This window comes from Chelonoidis abingdonii, chromosome 6 (genome assembly GCF_003597395.2).
Source record: "Chelonoidis abingdonii isolate Lonesome George chromosome 6, CheloAbing_2.0, whole genome shotgun sequence".
Classification (NCBI taxonomy): Eukaryota; Metazoa; Chordata; order Testudines; family Testudinidae; genus Chelonoidis; species Chelonoidis abingdonii.
In genome coordinates, this window is record NC_133774.1 from 35,340,566 (window position 1) to 35,367,561 (window position 26,996).

A 26,996-nucleotide genomic window follows, 5' to 3' on the forward strand; every position below is an offset into this window, starting at 1 on the left:
ACGACCTCACACATCAATTAACACTTCCAGAGGGACAAGCCACGTCCCCCGTCTGATGGACAAGCAACTGGAAGTCCCAGCTTCAAGGACGTTTCCAGACCTGAGCAGAGCAGATGTAACCTTCCAGGACAGCCTTGGCCGGCGGCAACGGAGCACCACCGCCTCTAGCTCTTCGGACGAATCCCGGGTTTGTTATAGGACAAGGCTTTTATACACGGGAAATTCTTTTGTGGACGGCCGGAAACAGGCAATGACAAGCGGTTTGTGGTTCAACTTACATTACAGGGGAAGCTCTTTGGCTTAGCCATGATCATCCCAGTGTCATGCTGCAGTGCAGACCAAAGACAGGTTTGAGGAAGTCATTTTCTACTGGTGATGGGATGGGGCAAGGAAAGTTGCCCGGTGTATGTCCAGTCTTGTGGTGTGCCAAGAGTCGAAAGCCTCAAGATCTGGCAGGCCCTCTCAGCACTCCCCATAATTGAGAGGTCCCATTTCAGCGAGTAGACTTGTGGATATCTCTGGGTTTTCCGAGAGAAGCACACCAGGGGAACGGCAGTACGTACTGACTTTCGTGGACTTTGCTACCCGCATGGCACAGAGCAGGTGGCTCTGAAGGTACACCAGAGCTAAAGCAGATGTGCCAGCCCTAACCGAACTTTCACCAGAGGTCGTTGGCCCTCGAATCCTTACCGTTCAGGATCTAATTTCCTGGCAGCACAGTTGGAGACCTGTGGAAAATCATGGGCGATGAATCATTGGTTTGACGCCCATACCACCATCACCAATGGCCTTTGGAAAGCGTTTATGGAACATTGGGGCCTGATCCGTTAATTCCAGTTAATGAATACTGTCCAATGACTGGGCCTGTATTGCATTCAGTTGCTCTGCTTACAGGGCGTTGTTACCACCCCAGTTTGGTAGGGTTCTTCACCCTTTGACTGTGTATGGCATGAAGGTTAAGGAGGGATTAAGTTGGTGAAGCCACAATGGAGGGATTACCCTTCGCCAGGGACTAACATTCTGGTATTTTTGTGGAGCAACTAAAAACACGTTACGCCTTCTCTAGCTTGCTAGAGAAACACCTACAGGATAATCAGGAGAGAAGGCCTTGGTACGAGAATACCAGAGACCGTTCTTTCAAGAGAGAGAGACCAGGTTTGGTCTTAAAGGCGCAACAGGTCCTAAGATGGGGAAACATCTGGGAGGGGCATTTCACAGTCGAAGAGGGCCTGGGAAGCTGTTAACTATCTTAGCATTTCGAATTCCTCACTAAAACCCAAGTTTCCATGTTATTCTCTCAAGCTTTTATTCAGAGACTTCAGGTTTGTCTTTTACAGTCCGGGAGCAGCGAGGACGCGGTGGCCTAGATGGCGTCTACATCTGATGCGAAAGGCGGCGGCGTCGGAAGAGATGACCTTCTCACCACCTGAGTTCGTGAGCGGGACACAATCCAGGGAGCGGTGCAACTTCGCCACCTTGTTCTCAGCCACTCAGGACTGACTGAACGGCCATCCACTCAATCGACCATATGCTCACCCAATTAAAACCACCCTCCAGGAGGGTCCCCCCACGCACAGGCTTGCTTACGCGGGAGATCAGACATGCATACAGCATGCGGTATAATCCGTCATCTACCAGGTGCATGGGCATCTCGATTGTAGTCTAGGTACCCACCCAGTGGGGGAATACGTTTGTTGTGGCTACCAGTAAGCTAATGCGGTGACTCGTCAGCACACTTCAATGCCACGCACCGATGAGCTATTGAAAAGTTTTTTTGGGAGTCGTGCCCGATTATCTCTACCTGATTACCAAGGGTACTGGCAAGACACTGATGAACCTGCAAGGAGGTCAGCGTTCGTCACCCTGCGAGGAGTATATAGATTTATACTTCTTTCGGCTGCGAACTGCACCCGCCACCTTCAAGAGGACTGGTAGATGTTACTCGCAGGATGGGAGTTATGCGTGCACCTCATTGGATGTGGCCATTTTTTCTGACTCTGGGCCGCACACCTACGCACAACCTGGAAAGGTGGCTCTTGACCCGTATCGGAGCGCGGACTAAACTGTTAAGGCCAAAGTGTCAATAGGCAAACAGAGTGACTTACTGGGAATCGGATGGGATCGAGGACCTAACCCCCTACAGGCCAAGGTGAGGCATATCACACGGGCCTGTCCCAAAGTCAAAGAAAACAGGTCCATCTTTTCTTAGCCTTGGCGGAGTCATCTACAGCGATTTGTACACACTACAGCAAAATCGCATGCACACCTGACGATGACAAAAGCCCCAGCCAACTACAGTTAATGGACTGATGGTGTCAGGAAGCCTTTACCAAATTAGAGGACGCTCACGTCTGACCCTTGTAGCTACGGGCCCCAGACTTTGACAACCATTCCTAGTAAACCACCGATGCTGCTGAGCGTCGTTAGGAGCAGTTTTTTTGCAGGAAGGACCCGGATCAACTTCCTCTGTCGTGTTCCTCAGCAAGAACTATCGGAGAGGGAAAGTCACTGTCAGTCAGTGAAAGGATGCTATGCGATTGTTAGCCCTGGAAAAGCCACGCCCATCGTTTGGGGACGGCGGTTCAGCTTACAAACTGACCATGCTAGCCTTAAATGGCTTCATACAGCAAAAGCACAACAAGAAACTTCTTCGGTGGGAAGTCTAGCTCTCAAGATTTCGATTTCGAAATTCGACACATTCAGGAGCTTCTACAGTAGCTGAAGCAACTCTCCCGTGAGAGTTTCAGATACACTAGTTTAAAACTTTTCCTGACAATGTGAAGTCTTGTACTGTTGCATGTTTTATTTTATGTGCTGGTGTGGTATTCCTCTGTTTAGTTTAAAGTCTTTAGGTAGAAATCACTCCAGTGACAGTTTCTACTGTCGTGTGATTTGGTCCGGGCGTTTTATAAATGATACGGTAAGGTAGGTTAAGTTTCTTTACTGGAAAGGGTAACGACACCTAACAGCGGACCAATCAGAGAACTGATTGTTTAAAGTCGGGGCGGGGATTTGTATACTGGGTCTATTGTTGTTTTCTGTAAAGCTATTGATGGAACAGTTTCTTCTATCTCTCTAATTTCTTCTAAATCTGTAAGTTACCCAGGAACCGCAAGTAACTTCAGCTATTGATGCTTTTGGGTGTATATTACCTGTGTATGTTAATTGTTGTGCGGGTTTAATTGGCTTATTTTTCACTCAGCTGTTTCTTTAACTATAGTTTCTTTAGCAAGAGCTGTATTGAGTTCTTAATGCAAGATGATTGTTTTATTTTTCTTCTTTTTTTCTATAAGTTTTCTGTCTTAACCTTGTGAAAGTTCTTTTCCTAGGGACAAGGGAAGCCAGGTTGGGCCTTATTTTCCTATTGGTCAGGGACAGAGCGGACTACGGTCGGTTACAGTTTTTCTATTCTGAAGCAAGGGGGGGGCAGAGCCCAGCTGTGGGCTATTTTGCATCTCTTGTCTGAGGAAGCAGAAAAGGCTGGTTTCTTGGGTCACAAGGTTTAGCCGCGAGGCAGCCTGATAAGGAGGGAAGGGGTATTTTCCCTGTTTTAGCATCCAAGGATCTGGGGATCGGGTGTCACCCAAGGGAGGGTTGGGACACCAGAGAGGAGAAAGGGCGGAGCAGGCCCTAGATTTTAATTCCTGAATTGAGTGGGCAGTGAGAATATCCAGCTGGTTTAGTGAGCTTGGCGGAGCGTTTTCAGGTAGCCCCCAAACTTTGGAGCAGCAAAGTCCAGGGTTTGGGACAGGACAGACTGGTACCGGCACTAAGTCCAGGCTCTGGAGCTGGACGGCCTAGTTACCACAAGGGTTGTAGAGGTATATAAATCATGGTTAGTTGGGAAGTAGATAAGGAAAGTAATTTCTTTTCTCATAATACAAGACTAGGCGATCACCAAATGAATTAATGAGGCAGCAGGTTTAAACAAAATAAAAGGAAGTTGTTCTTCACACGCGCGTAGTCCAATTGTCTGGAATCCTTGCTAGGAGGTTGTGAGGCTAGACTATACAGGATTTAAAAGAGACTGGATAATTCATAGTAGTTAGTCATTATGACTAATTAGCCAGGTTGGGTTAAGGAAATTGGTTCCATAGCCTCTGTTTCGTCCGAGAATGGGGTGGTGGCAGGAGAGAGACTTCCTTGACATTACCCGTCTAGGTTCATCCCTTGGGACACCTGGCTTGGCAACTGTCGTCAATACTGGCTAGATGGACCTTTGTCTGCACCGGTTATGGCCAGTCTTTATGTAAGATTCGTATGGTCCTTCATGCTTGCAACGCATTCCAGAGGATGGTGTGTCACGATGACAAGAGTTTGCTCAATAAACTATCCAAGCAGCTGACACACAAACATGTTCACTTTTATATCTGAGCACTGCCACCTCAGCAGAAGCGTGATTTTTTGTTTTGTTTTCGAGTCTCTGTTAGCTTTCGCAATCAGTGTCGCGCTATTTTACGAATTTGAAAGCCATGTTCCACACCTCTTCCTCTCAGAGTTGTGAGGCACTTTTGATTTCCTTAACCTTGTTAAGTGCTCTAGCTATCTTTAGAAAGCTCCATTAGGTTACCATTGAAAATGATAACATTGCTGAGGTAATATTGTTGCAGAGGACTATATATTGATATGGCAAATAATGGTAAAACAGAGCAGGCAGACATAATATTCTCCCGCAAAAGTTCAGTCAAAAGTAAATTAACCTTTTTTTTTCTTAACGGCGTCATCAGCAGGAAGCATTTCTTGGAATGGTACGCGGTAGCCAAAGCATGAAGAGGCATACAAATGTTTAGCATATTTGGCATGTAAATACCTTGCAATGGCGGCTACAAAAGTGCCAGGCAAAAGCCTGTTCTCACTTTCAGGTGACATTGTAAATAAGAAGCAGGCAGCATTATCTCCTGTAAATGTAAACAAACTTATTTCTCTGCGCGATTGGCTGACTAAGACGTAGGACTGAGTGGTGTGACAGGGTCAGGCCAGAAGGCTACAGGAGAGAGTGTTAGAAGGTAGACATATTAGTCCCAGATTAAGTAGATCCCTTTTCCCTGGGTAAGGTAACAGAGGCAGTTCCAGAACAAGCAGGAACTTGCTGGAACCAATTAAGGCAGGCGGGCTAATTGGGACACCTGGAGCCAATTAAAAAGAAACCACTAGACTCAGTTAGGACTGGTTGGCTAATCAGGGCACTTGAGTTTTAAAAGGTCCTCACTTCAGTTTATGGCATGCATGTGAGGAGCTGGGAGCGGGAAGGCTGGAGGACTGAGGAGTACAAGCATTATCACACAGCAGGAGAAAGATCCTGTGGTAAGGATAAAGGTGGTGTTGGGAGGAGGCCATGGGGAAGTAGCCCAGGGAGTTGTAGCTGTCATACAGCTATACCAGGAGGCACTCTAGACAGCTACAGTCCACAGGGCCCTGGGCTGGAACCCGGAGTAGAGGGCAGGCCTGGGTTCCCCCCAAACCTCTCAACTCCTGATCAGACACAGGAAGAGCTGACCTGGACTGTGGGTTCCACCAAAGGGGAAGGTCTCTGGGCTGTTCCCCGACCCACATGGTGAATCTCTGAGGCGAGAAAAATCCGCCAATAAGCGCAGGACCCACCAAGGTAGAGGAAGAACTTTGTCACAGTGGACTTTTAGGCTCTATAATTTTACATTGTTTTGTTTTTGAGTGCTGTTATGTAACAAAAAAAAAAAATCTACATTTGTAAGTTGCACTTTCACGATAAAGAGGTTGCATTATGGCACTTGTCTGAGGTGAATTGAAAAATAGTATTTCTTTTGTTTATCATTTTTACAGTGCAAATAGTTGTAATAAAAATAATATAAAGTGAGCACTGTACATTTTGTATTCTGTGTTGCAATTGAAATCTATATATTTAAAAAGGCAGAAAACCATCCAGAAATAGTTAGTATATTTCAATTGGTATTCTGTTGTTTAAGAGTGTGATTAAAATGGTGATTAGTCGCGATTCATTTTGAGTTATCACGTTAGTTAACTGCAATTAATCGACAGCCCTAATTTATATACAAATCCCAAACAGACAGAATACATACTTTAACCAAAAGATTTAGGGAACAGATAATGCGGTAACATTAATATACAAGAACTTGGCTAGTTAAAGCACATTGTCTATATAGGAGGAAACAGACCAACCCAAGAACATTAATCTGTAGAGTACGAGGAAAGCACAAATGAAATAAAATCTAACATTTAAAAAGTTGACCCAAAATTTAACTGCAAATGACAACCCCTTTGAATGTGAAACCTGACTTGATTTCCCCAACTTCTTAAAAGAGTTAACTGGTTCTAAGTTTTTCTATCTTATTTCTATTTTGTAACTTTTAAATGCCATGCCTAACCCCTCCAAATGCAGTTTCCCAATTTTCTCTAAATTCACCAGCCTGACCCCCACAATGGCTATTTTTGTCCTCTTAGGTCAAACCCTTTAGATTTTCATCTACCAATCATGTGCAAGGAGGAAGTATCCACCAGTACCCCTAGACTGTTTCCACACAAATTGATATTCTGATTTCAGGTCCTACAGAGTCTGGGGGAGAGGGCTCATTTTCAGAGGCACTGAATGGACTTGTTTTCAACAGACTTCAGCTGAAGCTGCTGATTCTCAGAACTTGTGGAAAGAGTCAGGCTACAAGAATCAAATTCACCACTGACATAACAGCTGCAGTTATAAGTCCATGTTCCCACAGGCTCCTAGCTTTCGAAAGCAAAAAAAACAAACCAAACCCCACACAATTAGAGATGAAACTTCCGCTGGTATTCTCTTCCAAAGGAGATTTTATTTGTGAAAATGTTGGGCAAAATCTCTGTTTGAAGTAGGCAATTATTTCAATTTTAAGGAATTCTAGACACTATAGCCAATCTGTCTTTTAAAAAGGCACAGATCTATTTCAAAGTTCGAGAAAGAAACAAACAGTCATCAGTAAGTAGTGCATTTACTAGCTATGAAAAAATGTTTGACTTAGTCTTATAGCCACTGAAAAACTGTGCCCTGAGTAAACACACTACAAATTTAAGTTGACTTCAGCTGCACACTATCAGACAGGTGAAATACATTCACTGATAGCAGGTGCACGCATTTGTAGCCTCTCATCCTGAGAAAACCTTTCTACTCCATTGGTCCTCCAATCTTAATTATCTCCTTGAAAGACTTCACTGGGTATGTGTTCATCAGATTATATTTTATTTAATTTTTTATGAGGCATTAGGTTTTATGACCTAAAAGACAGAGCCTTACAGAGTCTAGGAAATGTGAACTGATGAAACTGCACCCAAAGCCTGCTGAGTTTACAGAGGTAATGGTACCATACTTTTTTCATTAGGGTATTGCCTGGGCCACAATCAAGGATCAGGGCTCCACTGTGGTTTGCAGTCGCATAGCTAAAGAGTACAGCCTCTGCCCCAAAGCGTTCACAATCTAATCCAGTGATACTTACGTTGAGGCTTGGTGGATGCAAGCGGTTCTTTAATGTGTCTCCTGTGCCTCTTTGCAGCACATATTAAACACCATGTGGTTTAATTATTAATCAATGTTATTAACAAATCAGGATGTTTTTTATTATGTTATTAACCAAATTGTAGTTGATAAAATAATAATACTTGGTCAGTCATTTTTCTATTAGAACAATATATGAGAGAAAATGAAACAATGAATTCATACCACTGTGGATCTTTTGGGTGCTGAAGGGCATCTTTGCAGCGGACAGTCAGTCACTTTCAAGCTGAGGATTCTCAACTGCCTTGTCCACCAGGGAGACAGAGGGGGATGCCACCAAAGAGCCCATAGTCAGCAAGGAGGAACAGACGAAAGGTAAAAGAAAAAACTGGTCAGTGGGCCTGTCTTACTTCAGAAGGGATCTGGGAGTATCAATGTCCACTTCAGAGTTCACTGGGGTTCCAGTGCAAGCCTCACTTTTCCCCTTCGACACCCTCCTTCTCTGACACCAGGGGCTCTACGGGCCGTCCTCTCTTCAGGGCTGGTGAAGCTCAACTTTCTGTTCCCTTCCCAGTGCTGTCCCCATCTGAATAGAGTTCCCTCCTTCTAAGTCCTCCTCCAGTCTTGACATGATTTGCAGGTGTAGCAGAACAGGGCCACTCTAGCCCAAAAGCAGCTCTTTAACCCCTTCCAGGCTAGTGCAGGGCTTACATACCCTGTCACAGTCCCCCTCTAAGGAGAAGCTTATTACATGTCAAGAAATGAGTCCTGACAATGATCTGTTTCAGTCTACAGGATTTGTACACTCCATTGAAATACTGATGGATTTCCCAGGTCTCGGATTTCTTTAATCTAATTTTTAGAGATAATTGGAAGCTGGTTGAACATGGTTTTCACTTTACCTTTTAAAAACCACAGATTGGTAATATGCTGTTATTTGAGAGCATACTGTTTTGATAGAACATCAAGCATAAAAACACAGAATTATATTAAGATGATTGACTATGGTTGTGTGTGTGAGTGTGAGTGAGTGTGTGTGTGTGAGAAAGTGTGTGGGGGGGCATAGATCTAAAAAAGGTTTAATGCAGACTAAAACATGTCCTAATCCTGCACATCTTAATCAGGCAAAGTTCCCACTAACTACATTAGGTGAGCAGGAAGCCGGTCTATCCCTCTTGTTGGTTTGGGAGAAAAATCTCACCTCAGGCATGAGGAAGCCTGCCATAGTCATCTTATCCTACAAAAAAAAGCAAACTCAAAATGAGATATTGAATAAGGCTCAAAAAACATATATATAAAAAACTGCAGGTGCTCAGACATTACAGTGATACATAGGGTATAATGGACTACTAGCCCTTCAGCTCAACTTTGTTATATAAATATAAAAGAAATGTTACTACCATACTCATGTAAATAGTGTAAGAGTTATAAAACCAACAATTTTGGCATTCAGTCATTTTAAATTTTTGTTACAGCAACTGGACATTAGGATTTTATAATACGAGGGCAAGATAAAGAAGAGATATTTACAGTTCAGATTCCTATAACTGACATCATGCCATCGTGTTTTAGAAATGCAGGGATTATGTAAAGGGTATGACAAGGGATGAAAAAAAATGTTTTCCATGCCAGAGCAATTTCTCAGTTAGAACATAAGAACAGCCGTACTGGGTCAGACCAAAAGGTCCATCTAGCCCAGAATCTGTCTACCGACAGTGGCCAATGCCAGGTGCCCCAGGAGGATTGAACCTAACAGGCAATCATCAAGTAATCTCTCCCCTGCCATCCATCTCCATCCTCTGACGAACAGAGGCTAGGGACACCATTTCTTACGCATCCTGGCTAATAGCCATTTATGGACTTCACCACCATGAATTTATCCAGTTCTCTTTTAAACACTGTTATAGTCCTAGCCTTCACAACCTCCTCAGGCAGGAGTCTCCACAAGTGATCTGGTGTCTGTGTGAAGAAGAACTTCCTTTTTTATTGTTTAAAAACCTGCTCCCTCGCCTATTCATTTCATGTTTGTGCTCCTAAGTTTTTGTATCTCATGGGAATAAGTAATCACCTTTCCTTATCCTTCTCTCCCATCACTCATGCATTTTTATACACCTCTCAGCTTATCCCCCTTAGTCTTGCGCTCTTTTCTCAAGCTGACACGAGGCTAGCCGTCTTTTAATCTTTCCCATATGGGACCCTCTCCAAACCCCTAATCATTTTCGTTGCCTCTTTCTGGAACCTTTTTCTAGTGCCAGTCAAATCTTGTACACAGTGATATCAGATGTGGGCGTACCATGGATTTATATAAGGGCAGATAATCATTCTGAGTCTTATTCTCTATTAGAGAGATGCACTTATTGCTCAGTTTAAGAGGAAGCATTATATGCTCAGGATTATTTCTCCAGACCAACTTTAGAACACACTGGGTACGTTACAGTTGAAATCACAGTATTTGCAATACCAGTTTTGCATCTGAATTTAGAGAATGTTGATGGCTGTTTTTCAGGGCACCTAAGTTTATTAGATACTAATTTGGAAAAGCGCAGGATTAAAGAGGAACTGAGGTCTGGTGTTGCATTTAAAGATTAATTTCACATTAGGTGCACATTGTTGAATTGAGGTAACACTAAAAGCATTGACTTCCTGTGGACATTTGTTACTGCCTGACCTTTTATTACGGATGTGTGTACTAATCCTATTGCTTCTTTTTCTAACAGTCCTCCAATGACATCTTATTACTTTCCACTAAACAGTATCATTCTTTTGCTAAAAAAAACTAAATCATGTATTATGCGACATTTAATACAGAGTTCAAAACATGACAAGCTAGTAAGGCGTACCAAAGATCCTTTCCTTCAAGGCAGGACCACTGATAACGTATATCAATTTAAAAAATTAATCAATTAATAGATTTTTTACAATGTTGCTGCTATGATTTAGCGCTCTGAAGAGGCGTGGGAGGCAAAGGAAACCTTTACCTATCGCATGCCGTTAAGGATGTGAAGTGCTTTGAGATCTTAGCTTCTGAGAAAAGCACTTAATAATGATACCAAACTCTTAAATAACTATTTCAGATTTGCTGATACCAGTTTTACCTGACACCCGCAAAGTGGTTAAGGTACGATTTATCATACTATATTATTTTAGTAAAAGTGCATGGGACTGGTCACGGGCAAAACACAACAAAAATTATTGACTTGACCTGTCCATGAATTTTACTAAAAAATATTCATGGTATGAATCTCGGGAGGAAGGAGCGGCTATGCGGGGGGGCGGAAGCCAGGGGGCCCGCTGAGGGGCGGGGGCTGCTGCTGCTGCTCCACCCATCCCAGGACCACTGAGTCCCTGGGGCCAGCCACATCGGCTGCTGCTTGGGCGGTCCCCGCGGCCAGCTGCCCAGGGCTGCCAGAGCAGCGGCTACTGCGGCTAGCTGTGGGACCACCTGAGCAGCTGGTTGAAGAGCCGCTCCAGCAGTGGCCAGTGTGCCTGTCCCCAGGGCTGCCTGAGCAGCTGGCCCCAGGGTCAGCTGCTCAGGCAGCCCTGGGGACAGGCACACTGGCCACTGCGGAAGCCATGGAAGTTGCAAGAAGTCACAGAATCCGTAAAAGACACAGAGCCCCAACAATGGTCCATGGGCTAAATGCCATAAAAACACAGTTTCCATTACAAGTTATGCTACCTGAGATTGGGTGTCTCAAAAGTAGAAACAGATTTGAGCAAGAGCACTTCTCTGCATGCCCAGACATGCTGTAGTGTGTGGAAGAAACCTAACCAGGAGTACTGAGAAAGACCCTGCATACGAGAAGAGTCCCAAACACTCCATAAGAGTGGGAAGGCAAGCGAGAGACGTTTTACACCTTGATTTTTACACCATTTGCTCAATTAAGATATTACTTTCTTATGAAAGGGGCACTGGTTTTTGTCTTTTCAGGTGCAAAAACCTCTTGAAGTGCCCCTGAGTAGGCTGTGTGATATCCTCCCCTCAGAAATCCTTCCAGGAAAAATTCTCATGCTGCTGATTGAGCCTTTTCGTGGCAGTTACAGATTAGAGACTGGGAACGTGGCCCCTGGCATGCTGGTGTGCCTCAAAGCACCAGGGTCGGAGGTTTGTGGCAGCAGTGCTAGCTCACCCTCTCAGGCTCCTGAAAAAGATCGGTATAGCAACTGTTAGTGTTGGCTCAATGTTTGCAGGGTTTCTCTATTGCGGGGGTAGGGGGGAGATGGAGCATGCTAGAGAGCTGCTGTATCAAAGAAAACCAGAGGTTAGGGCCTCAATTCTCCACTGATTTCTCAGCTCAGAAGAGAACGAAGTTACAAGTTGAAATGAAGACACCACTACATGTAAATGAATAAGAATTAGGGCTGTCAAGAGACTAAAAAAATTAATCGTGATTAATCGCGCTGTTAATAATAGAAAACCATTTATTTAAATATTTTTGGATGTTTTCTATATTTTCAAATACATTGATTTCAATTAGAACACAGAATACAAAGTGTACAGTGCTCACTTTACAATGCAAATATTTGTAATAAAAATATAAAGACAAGAAATAGTATTTTTCATGATAAAGAGATTACACTACAGTACTTTAAGGTGAATTGAAAGTTAACTTACAAATGTAGTACTGGGAACTAAAAAATAACTGCATTCAAAAATAAAACAATGTAAAACTTTAGAGCCTACAAGTCCACTTAATCCTACCTCTTTGTTCAGCCAATAGCTAAGACAAACAGGTTTGTTTACATTTGGAGGAGATAATGCTGCCCGCTTCTTGTTTACAATGTCACCTGAAATCGAGAACAGGCATGTGGATGGAACTGTTGTAGCTGGCGTCGCAAGATATTATGTTCCAAATGCCCTAAAGATTCATATGTCTCTTCATGCTTCAACCACCATTCCAGAGGACATGTGTTCATGCTGATGACTGGTTCTGTTAAATAACGATCCAAGGCCTCGTGGACTGATGCATGTTCATTTTCATCACTGAGTCAGATGCCACCAGATGCCATCAGCCACATCCTCCCAGACAATCATGAAGGAGAAATAATTCTGGTATATCTTAACCTAAGAGTTCTTGAGTTTGCAATGTTCTTTTGACAATTTTTTGCTACAGAATTTCCTAGATTCTTTAAAAAGGAAACAAATTTAGTCATGTGCAACTGTAATGACATCTTGCACGCATCAGCAGCAAGGATTGAACCCAGAAATCTCAGGTTCACATTAGAGACCTCTATCACTATCATTTCAGCTAAAAGCTGGTAGCAATAGTAGGTGATGATCAGTTACTAGCGAGGTACATGACATACATTGCCAGTTGTTTACACAACTGTTTGCTACACAGCACTATAGTAGTGGCAGTCAGGATTCCAGGATTCTATTCCTAGCACAGAGGGAAGAGTGTGTCTTAGAAAGTAATTAAAACAAAGTTTGGCATCATAGCCAAGCACATAGATTTGACGCATTTATTCTGAAAGGCAGTGTTGCTACACAGATCAGACACGGATCTGTCATTCTATTCAGTCTGAATTCTATTCCCAAGTATACAAAAAGTGACATTATTCAACTTCTCAATTACCCTTCCTGCAAAATGGGAAGCAGTGTAACTGTCTGCCTCTTCCGGTAGGAATAGGCGGCCTTTCTCAATAACAAATCATTGATGTTAATATTTCTGTTCACTTCACAATCAAAGACAGACTTGAACTGAGAACTTTTTTGGTTCTCAGCCATTGATACCCTCCCCTAAACTTAGAGGTATTTTGATGGGGAGAGGACAGGCAAGCAGCTCAACAAGGCATGAGAGTATGCAGGGTACAGCTGGAATAATAAACATTAAGGAGCTGGTGCAGAACAAGTTCTACTGAGTATTGTAAATAGCGATTTTCTGTGGTTTATAATTTACCAAGCCTGGATAGGTTTTCGCAGGAACGGTGAAAGGCCTCAGATTTACCCTCAGCTCTGCCCCAACCCACCATACTGCAACTTCCTGCTCTAAGCCATGGATCTGTAAAAGTCGTTCTAAACAAAAGACCTGATCACTTTTAAACTGGTATGGCTACCTCATTTTTGAAAAACAACTTTTATTACATTTGGCTTTTTTTATTTAAATGTAATCCAATTCAGAGACAAAGTACAGAAATAGTATTTCAGCCTGATTGGTTGAAGTTTAGCAAAGCTATAAACAAATTAAACAAAAGCACAATAATGGGAAGTGTTAGGTAGCCTTAACTGTGTGTTAACATATTTAACCTATAATTATTAATTATTTCTAGTGCAGTACCACCCAATAGCATCAGTCAGGATCAAGGCCCCATTTTGATATGCTCTGTACAAACACAAAGGAAATGTCCCCCATCCCTTGAAGAGTTTACAATCTCAGAAACATGTATATAGCTTTATATTTTATGATGTTGCACTTTTGTTTTAGGCTGTGTGTTTGTTTTGGACTTGATCCAACTCTTATTCAAAGTCAACAGAAAAGATTACCTGATAGCTGTAATCAATACTGTCTATCAATCAATAAATAAAAATTTATCTTGCGTTAAAGATCTTTTTCTTAAATTTGGAACACAATTCACTGAAAATATGAATGCAGTGCCCTTCTAAAACAAATTAAAAAGAAAATGAAGCAATGTATTATAAATGAAAGTTTTAAAGCTCACAAATTGTCATATTGCTTTGTATTCAGAAACAAAATCCAAATGAACCATAAAGGATGCAGTTGAAACATTTGAAGATTTTTATCTCGGTATACTATTTAGCTAAAAACTAGTGAAAAACCTTTGAATCTTGTTCTAATAAAAAGTCCTTTTAAAAGGAGTATAATTTGATTTTCATCTATGAACACATTACAAAATGTTCAAGCTGAAAAGTATTTAGCTTCATTTGTAAACTGAGTATTGAACAGCATGAAACCATGTAAAAACTATTATAATATCAACCACATACTTGTGGTTCACTGTAACAATATGAATTTCCAACAATACTAAAAAGAGTATAGACTTAATGGAAAATGTACTGTCGACTAGATTCCCTGATCCCCTACCTTCCATTTTCTTCTTGCTGATCCTCAAATCTCAGCTTCTCATTTGCATACTTCCAACAATTCCAAGCAGCCATAGTATTCAAATGGCATTTCCTAGGAGCATTAATCTCCCATGTCAGACACACAGGAGAAAACCATCTAGGAACAGCTCAGCATATCCAGAGTACAGGCTTAAACAATATTGGCAGGGAAAGAATACGTTAAAACTCATTTGTTAAACAATTAAGATAAAATAAAAAATGGGGAATAAAGAATAGATACTTCGATAATTTGCCAAATTCTCCCGATTAAGAGTGAGACTAGACTTCTTACATACATAGAATCATAGAACATGAAGTCTCTTCCAACCCTATAGAAGTCATTTAGTCTAACCCCCTGCTCAAAGCAGGACCAACACCAACTAAATCATCCCAGCCAGGGCTCTGTCAAGGCAGGCCTTAAAAACCTCTAAGGATGGAGATTCCACCACCTCCCTAGGTAACACATTCCAGTGCTTCACCACCCTCCTAGTGAAATACATTTTCTTAATATCTAAGCTAGACCTCCCCCACTGCAACTTGAGACCATTGCTCCTTGTTCTGTTATCTGCCACCACCGAAAATAGCTGAGGTCCATCCTCTCTGGAGCCCCCTTCCAGATAGTTGAAGGCTACTATCAAATCTCCCCTCACTGTTCTCTTCTGCAGTCTAAATAAACACAGTTCCCTCAGCCTCTCAAGTCATGTGCCCCAGCCCCCTAACCATTTTCATTGCCCTCCACTGGACTCTCTCCAATTTGTCCACATCCTTTCTGTAGTGTGGCGCCCAAAACCGGATACAGTGCTCCAGATTAGGCCTCAGTGCTGAATAGAGGGAAATGATCATGTCCCTCAAGCTGCTGGCAATGCTCCTACTTATACAGCCCAAAATGCCATTAGCCTTTTTCGCAACAAAGGCACACTGTTGACTCATATCCAGCTTCGTGTCCACTGTAACCCCTAGGTCATTTTCTGCAGAACTGCTGCTTAGCCAGTTGGTCCTCAGCCTGTAGCAGTGCATGGGATTCTTCCTTCCTAAGTGCAGGACTCTGCACTTGTCCTTGTTGAACCTCATCAGATTTCTTTTGGCCCAATTCTCCAGTTTGTCTAGTTCGCTCTGGATCCTATCCTTACCTCCAGTGTATTACCTCTCCTCCCAACTTTTTGTCATCATGAACTTGCTGGGGCACAATCCATCCATCATCCAGGTCATATAATGAAGATGTTGAACAAAACGGCCCAGGACCGACTCCGGGGCATTCCGCTTGATACCATCTGCCAACTAGACTCGAGTCACAGATCACTACCCATTGAGCCAGGCGATCTAGCCAGCTTTCTTTCACCTTAAGTCCATTCATCCAATCCATACTCATTTAACTTGCTGGCAAGAATACTGGGAGATCGTATCAAAAGCTTTGCTAAAGTCAAGATACATTATGCCACCGCTTTCCCCATATCCAAAGAGCCAGTTATCTCATCGTTGAAGGCAATCAGGTTGGTCAGAAGAAACCAATATTGATCATCTAGTCTGACTCCTGCACAACACAGGCCACAGAATCTCACCCACCTACTCCCGCAACGAACACCTAACCTATGTCTGAGCCACTGAAGTCCTCAAATCATGGTTTAAAGGCTTCAAGGTGCAGAGAATCCTCCAATAAGTAACCCGTGCCCCACACTGCAGACGAAGGTGAAAAACTCCCAGGGCCTCTGCCAATTTGCCTTGGAGGAAAACTCCTTCCCAACCCCAAATATGGCAATAAGCTAAGCTCTGAGCATGTGGGCAAGACTCACCAGTCAGACACCCAGGAAAGAATTCTCTGTGGTAACTCAGATCCCACCCCATCTAACGTCTCATCACAGGCCATTTGGCTTATTTACAACTAATTGCCAAAATTAGGCTATCCTATCCCCTCCATAAACTTATCACGCTCAGTCTTGAAGCCAGATATATGTCTTTTGCCCCCATTACTCCCCTTGGTGAATCCATGTTGACTGTTCGTGACCACCTTCCTCTCCTACAAGTGCTTCAAAATGGATTCCTTGAGGACCTGCTCCATGATTTTTCAAGGGCCTAAGGTGAGGACCTGCTCCATGATTTTTCAAGGGCCTAATGTGAGTCTGTAGTTCCCTGGATTCTCCTTCTTACCTTTGTTAAAGATGGGCACTATATGTGCCTTTTTCCAATCGTCCGAGACCTTCCCCAATCGACATGAGTTTTCAAAAATAAAGGCCTATGGCTCTGCAATCACATCCACCAACTCTCTCTGCAGCTGCAGCTGCATTAGATCCAGCCTCATGGACTTGTGCATGTCCAGCTTTTCTAAATAGTCCTTAACGTGCTCTTTCACCACTGAGGGTTACTTACCTCCTTTGGGTGGATGCAACTTAAAGGGTACAGGATTTAGGTTGAGGAGAGATGCCATGGTGCAAACACATAGGACAAGTGCCCTTAATGAGAGGAAACTGGAAGACTTAGATATAGCCTCTTATTATAACAACCATTTACTATATGCTGGTTTGAAGTGACTGTATAAACCTCTATTTAGAATAAAAATAACTCATCTGTGCAACTTCTGCAAAGTCTCATTATGACCTTCCAGTTAAAGAATACTTCTTGGTAATAGAGCACAACCAAATGGTAACTGAATAGGTTATATTTGTAAATGCCTCTATGAAAGCTGAATAAAATTAAATGTCATTTCCTTCTTCAGTTTTTGAATTTCTATCAACAATTACACATACCATTAAATATGTATGTACTAAAAAATACAGACCATGAGATCTGTATAAGTTTTTACCTAATTATTATACTAACTCAAAAATATTTTAATGCAATTAAATGCGGCCCACATTTTCAGGAATTAGGCCTTTCAGCTTCCCCCTTTCAACACAGGTTCAAAGAATTTAGCATTATTAGACTGTCATAAATGAGTTAAGGTTTCTGGCAGGCAGTCTGCTGCAATAGCTTTGAATTTCCCTTAAGTGCATACTGTAGATGACTTATTTTAATAAGAATTATCACTACCCTGTGGCTCAGACAAAATCTAAACTCTTATTTCCTGTGTATCACCAATATGCCAAGTAAAGGGCAATTTTTCTTACCTGCAATATTTACTGAAGGTAAAATTAAGATGCATTCTGAGATACATGTATTGACCATGCTTCTGATCTTTACTTTAGAAGGAATTAATATTTTAAAAGTTATGTAAGACCTTCTCCATGTTTACATCTACATGCTGCGTTTGATTTCTCTGTCGGAAAATCTACAGTAGCATATTTTCTTTTTTATGAAACTATTTTGTCTTTAACTACAGGAAAAGGAAGTCTTTTCTTGGATCTTTCTCAGGGACAATTCCAATTTCCTATGACAGAAAACATAACGGTATTTTAAAAATTATTCCAGTTCCATACTGCACTTAGGATGGTCAGAGTATTTCTGTAATATTCATTAGATTTAGTGTAGAAAGTGCCAGAAGCAAGAGAAGAGTGATTTTCTTGTAATGTTTCCTGCACTGATAGTACTGTGAATCTACTTTCTGGTACTTTAATATAAAGCTGAATTGAATCAATCTTCCAAAAGAATGAGTGATTAGTTTCATTTCAAATTGCTTATCAAAAAAGCAGTGTTCATTACTGATAGCTCAAGACAATGAAAGCACTAAAACAGGATTACACAGATTTACACTGAGGATTTGATATCAGAATATCATCTTGCCATTACAAATTGATCAATAAAGGTAGATAATGTCTAAGGCTAGCATATTTCCTGTACCTACTTTGCCATTATAGTCCCACTCTGCATAGAAGTGAACAGAAAGGGAAAAGTTGTGAAAGGGAGAAGGCAGTGTTGCAGTATCTTCCTCACTGCACCAGCAATGAAGAGAGTGGGGAGACGACCTCAAATGAGTGGGCAGTTATTACTAAGGGTCAAGCCTCATAGATCCTCTCCAGTCACATGGATGGTTCTCACTGAAGACTTTTCAGACCACCTCTCCACCTCAAAGAACAGCATCATGGTCAGCCTGTTTGTTGTGCCACATGTGGCTCCACTGCCACAGTTACGCTTTGACTTTCCTGGTGACACTCAAGGTGGATGGAGACCTTGAAAGGTGAACTAACACTCTTCAAGAGACAAAATTAATTATCTAACCATGTTACACATTCTGGGGTTCTCTTGTTGACTGTCAATATAGCCAGCATGACATGCCACTTTGGCCTAGTTTACGCTAGAAAGGATTTCTCAGTATAGCTATACCATCAAATCCTCGTAGTGGAGATTCTTGTCTACATGGTTAGTTAGTGCGTGCTAGCCAGGGTATGAACGTACAGTACACTAGCTTGACATGCACTGACTCGCTGTGTGGACCCTGCTACTGTGCACAACAGAACTTTTAGTGAGTTGTAGCAAGGTCCATAAGGCCAGTCAGTACAGGTCACGCTAGCGCACTGTATATTCGCAGCCCTGCTTTCTAAGAACAGACTAGCTGCGCAGACAAGCCTGCAGCTTATCCTGGTATAGTTTATACCAGTTCCCAAACATCATAAGCTCTAGTGGCAAAAGGACTCTTTCCTCACCCTAGTTATTTTGCCAGAATAACTGTCCACATTAGGGTTTGTTTTTTGCCAATGTAAAAGTGTTGTAAAGAATCAGTTATACCAGCAGAAATGTCTAGTCTAGACCTGACCTTAAAGGCTTCTGCCAAACACCTCCCTCCACCTTTTTTCGCCAGAGAGATACTGTGATGGGACAAGGAAATGAAAAGACATCCAGTGCAGCTTTATTCCCCACTTTGTGTGGGCCTCTCACTCCATTACTGTGGAACTGAGGTGGCTTTGCTCCCCTGAGTACCATACACCACAGAGAATCACACAACAGTATTCATCCCATTCTAACGTCTAGTCTTTTACGTTACTCCACACAGTTCATTTCAGTACAACAGAGAACAACCTTCTTAATAGGGACAAAGAAAATGACAAGAAGCTACTACGTACTTTCCATCCCCCAACCTGCCTTCATTCTACATTTTAAAGTCTCTGCCACAACTGAGGGATATATATTATGGAAAACAATTTAATTTAGGATTTCTATCCAATATGGTCATGAAGAAAATCTTGAAACTATGAACCAAGTGTAAATCAATATAGTGTTCATATTCCTGAGCCTGTCGAAGAACAATGTGAGGGTGAATTGCCCGATTTGTCTCAATCAGTTGTCACAACTGACACCCCAAAGATTACAGTTTGCATGTCAATATTGTTAACTATTTCACTATTGATCATGTTAGCAGATATACAGCTAATATGCTTGTCCCACAATCACAAGCCCCCCCTCACCCATCCACAGGAACCAAAAGCCCCAACCTATCTGCCTAAATTTCTGGTTTCTTCATTGACATCTACAATACAGGTTTTTTAACATGCTGAAACTGTGGGATAATGGAAGATCAATTTAATTTAATATAAAAACCCAAATAACCCCAGGGCTATTTTACTGTTATTCATTTGCATAATTAGAAACCTCAGTTTAAATGAGGCTTCCAAAAGAAGTTCGTTTGCTACAACAGTGTGCCACAGAATCCAGAAATCTTGCCACAGTTTACACAGGGTGCCTTGTCTTCCCATTGATACATAAGCCATTTAAACTGCTGTAGTCTGGCCTGATTTTAGTCTTAGATGCAGCAACGTGCTGTGCATGAACTGGTACCTAGAAAGCATACGTATTCATGAGATTAGAAACTGGTGCACTATATTCCAAATATATAGTTTTATTTCTCTAGATACACATTTTTGCAACTGCCAGTTTTAAACACAGGGTAGGTTAGATTCCAAAAATAAATACTGAGCGAAGATGGTGCACACAGGTACAATACTATTACATCCTGGATGTGATGTTTAACTGAGGTACTCCTAGCACTCCTAGATGCTTACACAGCAGCAGTAGCTAGAAAATCTTACCATCTTTGGCTGACCAGGAAGTTGCACCTCTTCCTATTAAATGTGGACTCAAGTACAGTGATCCATGTATTCCTCACTTCTAGGCAGAAATGGTGCCATGCACGGCACCTAGGAATGAGAACATTCAAACTGATGCAACATGCAGCACTTTTTACTAAGCAATACATGAAGAAGGCTCACCAGAAGTCAGTGTAGTGTGAAGGACCAGGATTGGTCCATTACCAGATTCAATCTGAGGCCTGGAACTTGATTTTCATGGTGATCAAGTGGAGTGGACTATCTCTCTGTGACCTGACATGACATCCAGAGTCATCACCAGGATACTGGAGTGAGCAGTGCCAGTGCATGATTCACTTTTGCAGCAATTGGCCACAGTGTTAAGTATTCTGCAGAATGGCCACTCATCTGACATCTGTTAGAGTGAAATGCAAGTTTCATTTATCTGCAAAAGGTTCCTGTCACGTAATATAGGTGTTAAAAAATGGCCCCACTTCACCTCCTTTAAGACAGCAATTAATATAATTTTTTTAAGACTATGCACACTGTCATTTGAGGAAAGAATGCACAATACAGTCTCAGATTGCCTCAAGCGATTTTGTCAGGCACTCACATATATATGCAATGGACACATATATACACAAGATAAACAGAGCTGAATCATGATGAATGTAAAAGATATGGGGAAACTTCCCACATATGGATATTATTTCCTTAGATAGAGGAGGACTGAAATGTGAAAGATTCTTTCAGTTCTATACTTGCAATGGGGAAAAAGTTATTAAAATAGGGAAAAGAAGGTAGACAATATTCCATACCTCAAGTTTCACATATCTTCCCTGTTCCAGCTGGTCCTGGTTTTCTGCTCTATTAGAGCAACTATCCACTTCAGTGAATAGCACATTCTGTTGGCCAAGCCTCTTATAGAACACGGTATTTTTTCAGCTGTGATGCCTAATTTTTAATATTTTCCTATTCATACACAGCACATTAAGAATGCTATTAAGAATGTACCACTACAGAAAAACAATTACCTAAAGGCACAAGCTTTAGAAAGCAAACATTGTCAGCCCTCTGCAATACAGCAAGAGCCCCAGTGCATCTGGAATAGGGAAAGGAAGAGAACATAACATTGTCTTTTTCTGAAGGATGTTTTTTATTGATTTAAACCAAACATTTAATGTACCTTATACACAGCAACAGAAGGCTCGAGAGTCTACACCGCTCATTCAAAGTGAAAGTGTGTAACTGCACAGAAAACAATGCTTAAATCATTCCAAAAACTACATACGATGACATGGAATAAATATCCAGAATCCTGTTATCCTTGTACGCTAAGTATATTTATGATACAAAACTGATGCATGTCTACACAGAGGTGTGCCTAAATTTACTTAAATTGTTTTTAAACTGATTTTAATTAAACCCGTACAACATGAGTGTAGACCAGGCTTAAGATCATGTTCACTTATTGTTAAAAAGGGGGGGGGAAATCTATTACTAGAGAGTTCTAAAAAATCCACTTGTTTATTTCATAGAGATGAGTAGGAAAATTTACATGGTGTAGAGAGGGAATTAAACCACTTATTTCTGCAGAAATGAATATTTTATTTAACAGACAACCTTCTGAAAATATATTGACATAATATTGTCTCTCTGAATGCAGAGAGTTGTTCGAGTGCCTCTGTTGCTGCTCAGAGCTTCCCTAGCAGCAGCCACATGAAGCTAAGTATGCTGTAATTCAGGGCAGCGGTGAAATTAACAACTGTCAGTTTCATTTTGTTCCCGTTTTGGAAAGCAACAATGCTCTTGGTTTAAAGAATAAGCATTTGCTAACATGATCATAGCAGGTATCACATTTTTCCTGTATTTAGAATACAGTATTCCCAACCCCAAAGGTTCAAAAAAAATGGTAAGTTGTTGTTTTGTTTTTAATATAAATATTAAACGTGTTTTTGGACTGTCTTGTGATTTTTTTTAGCTCTCCCTACTCCCGAGAAATGGTAGGCTCTAATATTAGTAGAAGGGATGAGAAAAAAGTTCCCCCATTTTAACAGCCACTGAGCTCCACCCCCAAAACAAAGTCGTGGGACAGCACTTGGGGAGGTTGCTGGGTTTCCTACCAAACAACTGGATGAGGGCTGGACTTTTCACTAGAGTCCTTTGACCTCACTGGTGCCACTCCCCCCCATAAACATCCTCCTATTGTACTAAACCCAGCCAAGGCTACTTCTGCCCCCAAATCCCTGCTCTCAGATGCAACTGGACTAGCCAGGGTTGATGTACACCAGCCCGTGTCCCAGTCACGTGAGCCTGGAAAAGAAAAACTCCTGCGTGAATCTAGGCTGGGAACTCAAGGTATGTCTGCACTGCAGAATTAACTCAGGTGATCCACACTCAAGTCTGAACACCCGAGTTGGCCTAGCCTAGTTGTTAGCAACCACACAGCAAAGCCACATCTGAGTTACTCTGTCCTCACTGGGGCTGTGCTCGTCTTTGTATTTTGCTAGAACTTCTGGGGACATATCTCACAGCAATTTGTGCTGCAATAAGCTGAGCTGCTTCATGTTTCTTTCACAGTGAATTGCAGGAGAACTTACCTGTTCTAGGCACACTGAGGAATCGTGGGAAGGTACTGGAGGACTATCAGCACTCATGAGACTAAGTCTGTGTCCCCAAGTGAAAGTGGCACTGAACTCTAGGCTACATATCCAGACAGACGAGTTAGCCCAGGTTTAAAGCATCACTAAACACTGGTGACAGGGTTTCATATCGGACAGACACAGGGTTAAGGACAACACCCAAGTTAAGTGCAGTGAAGACATGTACAGACTCAACTGGAAGGAGCAGACAAAAAGCAGCTGCAGCAGGGATCTCTGCACTCTGATGTCAGACTGCTACTTACTACCTTCCATACTACTTTTTCCTTCCCTCCCCCTTTCTCCCCTCCTCCATGCACCTTCTCTCTCCCTTACTTCAGTGTCACCTGTCCCTTCTTTTAGCTAACCTTGATTAAGAAATTAAACACGCACAAAACAAAAGAGCTCACATTAAATAGATTAAAAACTGGCTAAATGATAGGTCTCAAATGTAATGGTAAATCACCACTGAATGGGCGAGTTTTTTTGTGAGGGCTCACAGGGATCAGTTCTTGATCCTGTGCTATTTAAAAACTTCTATCAATGACCTAGAAGAAAACAATTACTGATAAAGCTTGCAAATGACACAAAGATCAGAAGAATGGCACAATGTAGAGGACACATCACTAATACAGAGTGATCTGGATGCAGGTAAACTACGTGTGTTTTAATACAGCAAATGTACAGTCATAACTAGGAACAAAGTATGCAGACCATACTTACAGGATAAGGGACTCCATCCTGAGAAGCAGTGACTCTGAAAAACACTCAGGGTTCATGGTGGATAATCAGCTGAACACAAGCTCCCAGTGAGCAGCTTTGGGCAAAAGTGCTAATGCGATTCTGGTATATATAAACAGGGAATATACAGTAGGAGACATTAACTCAGTATGTGTCTTCTCTGAAGGCTATAAACTTTTTGGGGCAGGAACTTCCTTTTACTAGCACATTGCAAGCCTCGGTCTCATTTGGGTCTCCAGACTTTAGTATGTAACTACTTAGATTCACCTAAGAAATTTAAAATAACTCAAAACAGGGCAACACAACATGCCAATATTTCATGGATCTGGCCAATGTTGTGTTAATAGTCCTTCCTTGTTATCTTTTATAGGCTTGGGCTGCCCTAAAAGGACATTATAAATCCATACAGTCGTAGTCTCTCTTCATGTAACAATGCAGTACTCAGTGCAATAAACCATATCCACTGAAGAGGCCAAGAGTACATTTTATATCCAGTAAAACATAGATAAATAGTGATCTCTAAAAATTCAAACTCACTATACATTTTTTAAATATGATCAGAACAAGTCAACTTAGGGAAAGTGTGCAGTCCATTTTCATTCCAAGCTCTAATCAAACCAGAATTAAAAAAAGCATGCTCACAGCAAGTCTGCATCCTTGAAACTTCAGGAAATAATTCAGTACCAATACTTTCAGGACTGGTAAGAGGTTTCCCTTTCTACTCAAGAAATAGGAAAAGAAAAACAGTAACTAGATATTAGAAATTATTGCCCCTAGGTTTCCTGCACATTTCACCAAATTCATGAAACAGAAGTAAATTTATTGTAAGATTAAAATATTTTAATCAATTTTTAAGAGGCTATTTAAAAATGTGCAAAGCTATGTAGTGAATGGGTAACTAAAGTTAAATGTGTTTAAAAGATAAAGTTGTTTTATAAAAGCTCCACACTGCATATAAAATTAAATTTCAGTGGCATAAACAACACTAAAATAAAAATCAGACCCAGAAATTTGTTACGCTCTACTCAAGAATAATCAGAGAAAAGGGCTGCTCTTCCCACTTAGACAATAAAAGTATATAATATGGAGATAAACTTTGACAAAGCTAAAAACTAGTATTCCCACAAATCAGAAATAATAGCTATAAGAATTGAATATCCACAATCAAGGAGACAAATCATTTTTAATCTGCTATTAAAGATTTGTTTCTCTGATAACCTAACCATTTCATTAAGCTACTTCCACAGATGAAAGTTGTGTAACCGTCAGCAAAGATGATAAAAACCGTAAAAAAAAAAAATCACTGAAATCTTCTCAGTAAAATAAGAGTACACCATCAGGATCACTGGAGAATGAGCTAGCTTATTTTCTGCACTATAGAGGAATGTGTGCTGCTGTGTCAGAGCAGAAGTGAGCCCTACATACATGCATACGGGAGGGGCAGTTCTAATTTTCCTATGGTGAATCTTGTGTCTATATTTTATGCCCTGATGCTACTAAAATCAAAAGAAAAGACCAAGGCATAAGACTCGCATTAGGAAGCAATTACTGTCATTTACACCAAACACAAGAGACACTTTCTAAAATGACAGTCACTCCAAAAATTTACAACATCCAGTATCTTCATTAAGCATCATCATCCTCTGAACACACTTTTGTGTTTGCTTGTTTGTTTGACCAGTAATGTCTGGAAGTTTTAATTACCCCACTACTCTCTTCACCATTTGTCAATTATCTTTAACAAATACAAAAACATGCCTTTAGCATGTTCAACTCATATACCCCTAGTGATCTAAGATGAGCACTAGAATTCTGCCATTTGAAATATATATAACCTTTTGCTTCCAGCCAAATAATGTACATTCAGAATAATTTAACATTTCCTAAATGCTCCAGATCATCACTCTCATCAGCTTTGACACATAAAATACTGATAATCACAAAAAAAAAGTGTTTGGATTACATTTAAATATTCCTCCACACTCCGCAAATCATCTTTATCTGGTCAACAGCCATAGTACATAGCATAGTAGCTATGACCCCTAGATTTGAGGTGGTGTGATCAAAGGAGGTCTGGCCAGACTTGGAAAAACATTTCCACTGAGAATGGACATACTGCCTGTCAAAAGGTTATTCCCACTGCGTACAGGGAGCAGCTCATATTACTCCAGTGTAACATGAAAGTGCAAAATCTAGCCGTAGTAATCCACATACATGTTTTTCTTTCCAAAAGGGCATATGGGAGACACTGACTAGAACAGAACATCCGTATTATCATTTGAAGGGGGAGAAAAAAAGGTTTCCCTAATTAATCCAGCTATGAGAATCAGACACTACTTAAAAAAAAAAAAAAAAAATCACTTTTAAAAGGTTGCCCTTTAATCTGGAAATTATTTTCTTTGTTATTTTTTTCCTCTTTTAGTTTTTAAAAGATCAGACTTTCCGTTCTGAAGACAAAACTTTGGAGGCGTAAATCTTAATGTCAATGACAGGAAGACTTTGGTGAACCATTACCATAAATCTGACAAACGCTAATTTGATGGGTGGCTGTATCTGTCTGCTGCAAGGCCAGTCTAGACAGTCTATTGAGAAATCCTAAAACACAACTGTTTGTTCCCTGTAACACCATCTGGATATGGCAATAAGAGCCGACCCAGTGCCATTCACACATGGATCAAAGCACATGCTAATGCCATCATGAAGTCATACACATAAAAAATTCAATCTGAGAACTCTAAGCAATTTTCCTAAGTCCTCAGTGAAGAAACCTCAGACTTAGCTTGAGTCAAGCTAAGGGGGAGAGGGTGGAAAAAAAAGAACAGAATATTTAATGAGCTTGGCCTTCCAGAGGAATGTTAGGCCACCCATTGTATTGGAAAAGGCTCATGTCACACTTCAGTCATGGCACCCATCAGGGAGCCCCTTTACAAAAATTGATCTGAGGACTTTTGTAATTACCTGTTTTGAACAGAAACAATACCCAGAAATATGAGAGGAGTTCCAAGGTGTAAATCTTATATTTTATTATATCAGACTGAGCTGGCAGAATTTTCAATATTGCAGACAATATTGAAAACCTCTCTCTCATTAAACTGCACTGTGGCATCAGATCAAAGCATCAAGGGCCCCCTATTGAACTTCTCTAA

The 26,996-nt window shown here is 41.3% G+C and overlaps 1 protein-coding gene and 1 long non-coding RNA gene across 8 annotated transcripts in view; both read right to left on the reverse strand.

Moving 5' to 3' along the window:
• The window catches only part of ARL15 (ARF like GTPase 15), a 357,433-nt gene that overhangs the window by 235,906 nt on the left and 94,531 nt on the right, over positions 1–26,996 (reverse strand). The window contains exons 1-3 of one of the 7 annotated variants that reach the window (XM_075066945.1): positions 23,833–23,896; positions 20,654–20,885; positions 20,474–20,581 (exon numbers count right to left, since the gene is read on the reverse strand). The exons of 3 other annotated variants lie outside the window; for them this stretch is intronic. In XM_075066945.1, coding sequence (XP_074923046.1) covers positions 20,474–20,476 — 3 coding nt within the window. In that variant the 5' untranslated portion in view covers positions 20,477–20,581; positions 20,654–20,885; positions 23,833–23,896. Of the gene's footprint in view, positions 1–20,473; positions 20,582–20,653; positions 20,886–23,832; positions 23,897–26,996 lie in introns of those variants that run through there. 3 more of the 7 variants (XM_075066944.1, XM_075066943.1, XM_075066946.1) reach the window with 3 other exon arrangements.
• On the reverse strand, positions 12,286–17,804 carry LOC116827628 (uncharacterized). Its single transcript, XR_004374365.2, has 3 exons — positions 17,621–17,804; positions 14,500–14,669; positions 12,286–12,837 (listed from the first exon to the last, which is right to left on the reverse strand). It is a non-coding gene; the product is annotated as an uncharacterized LOC116827628 (long non-coding RNA).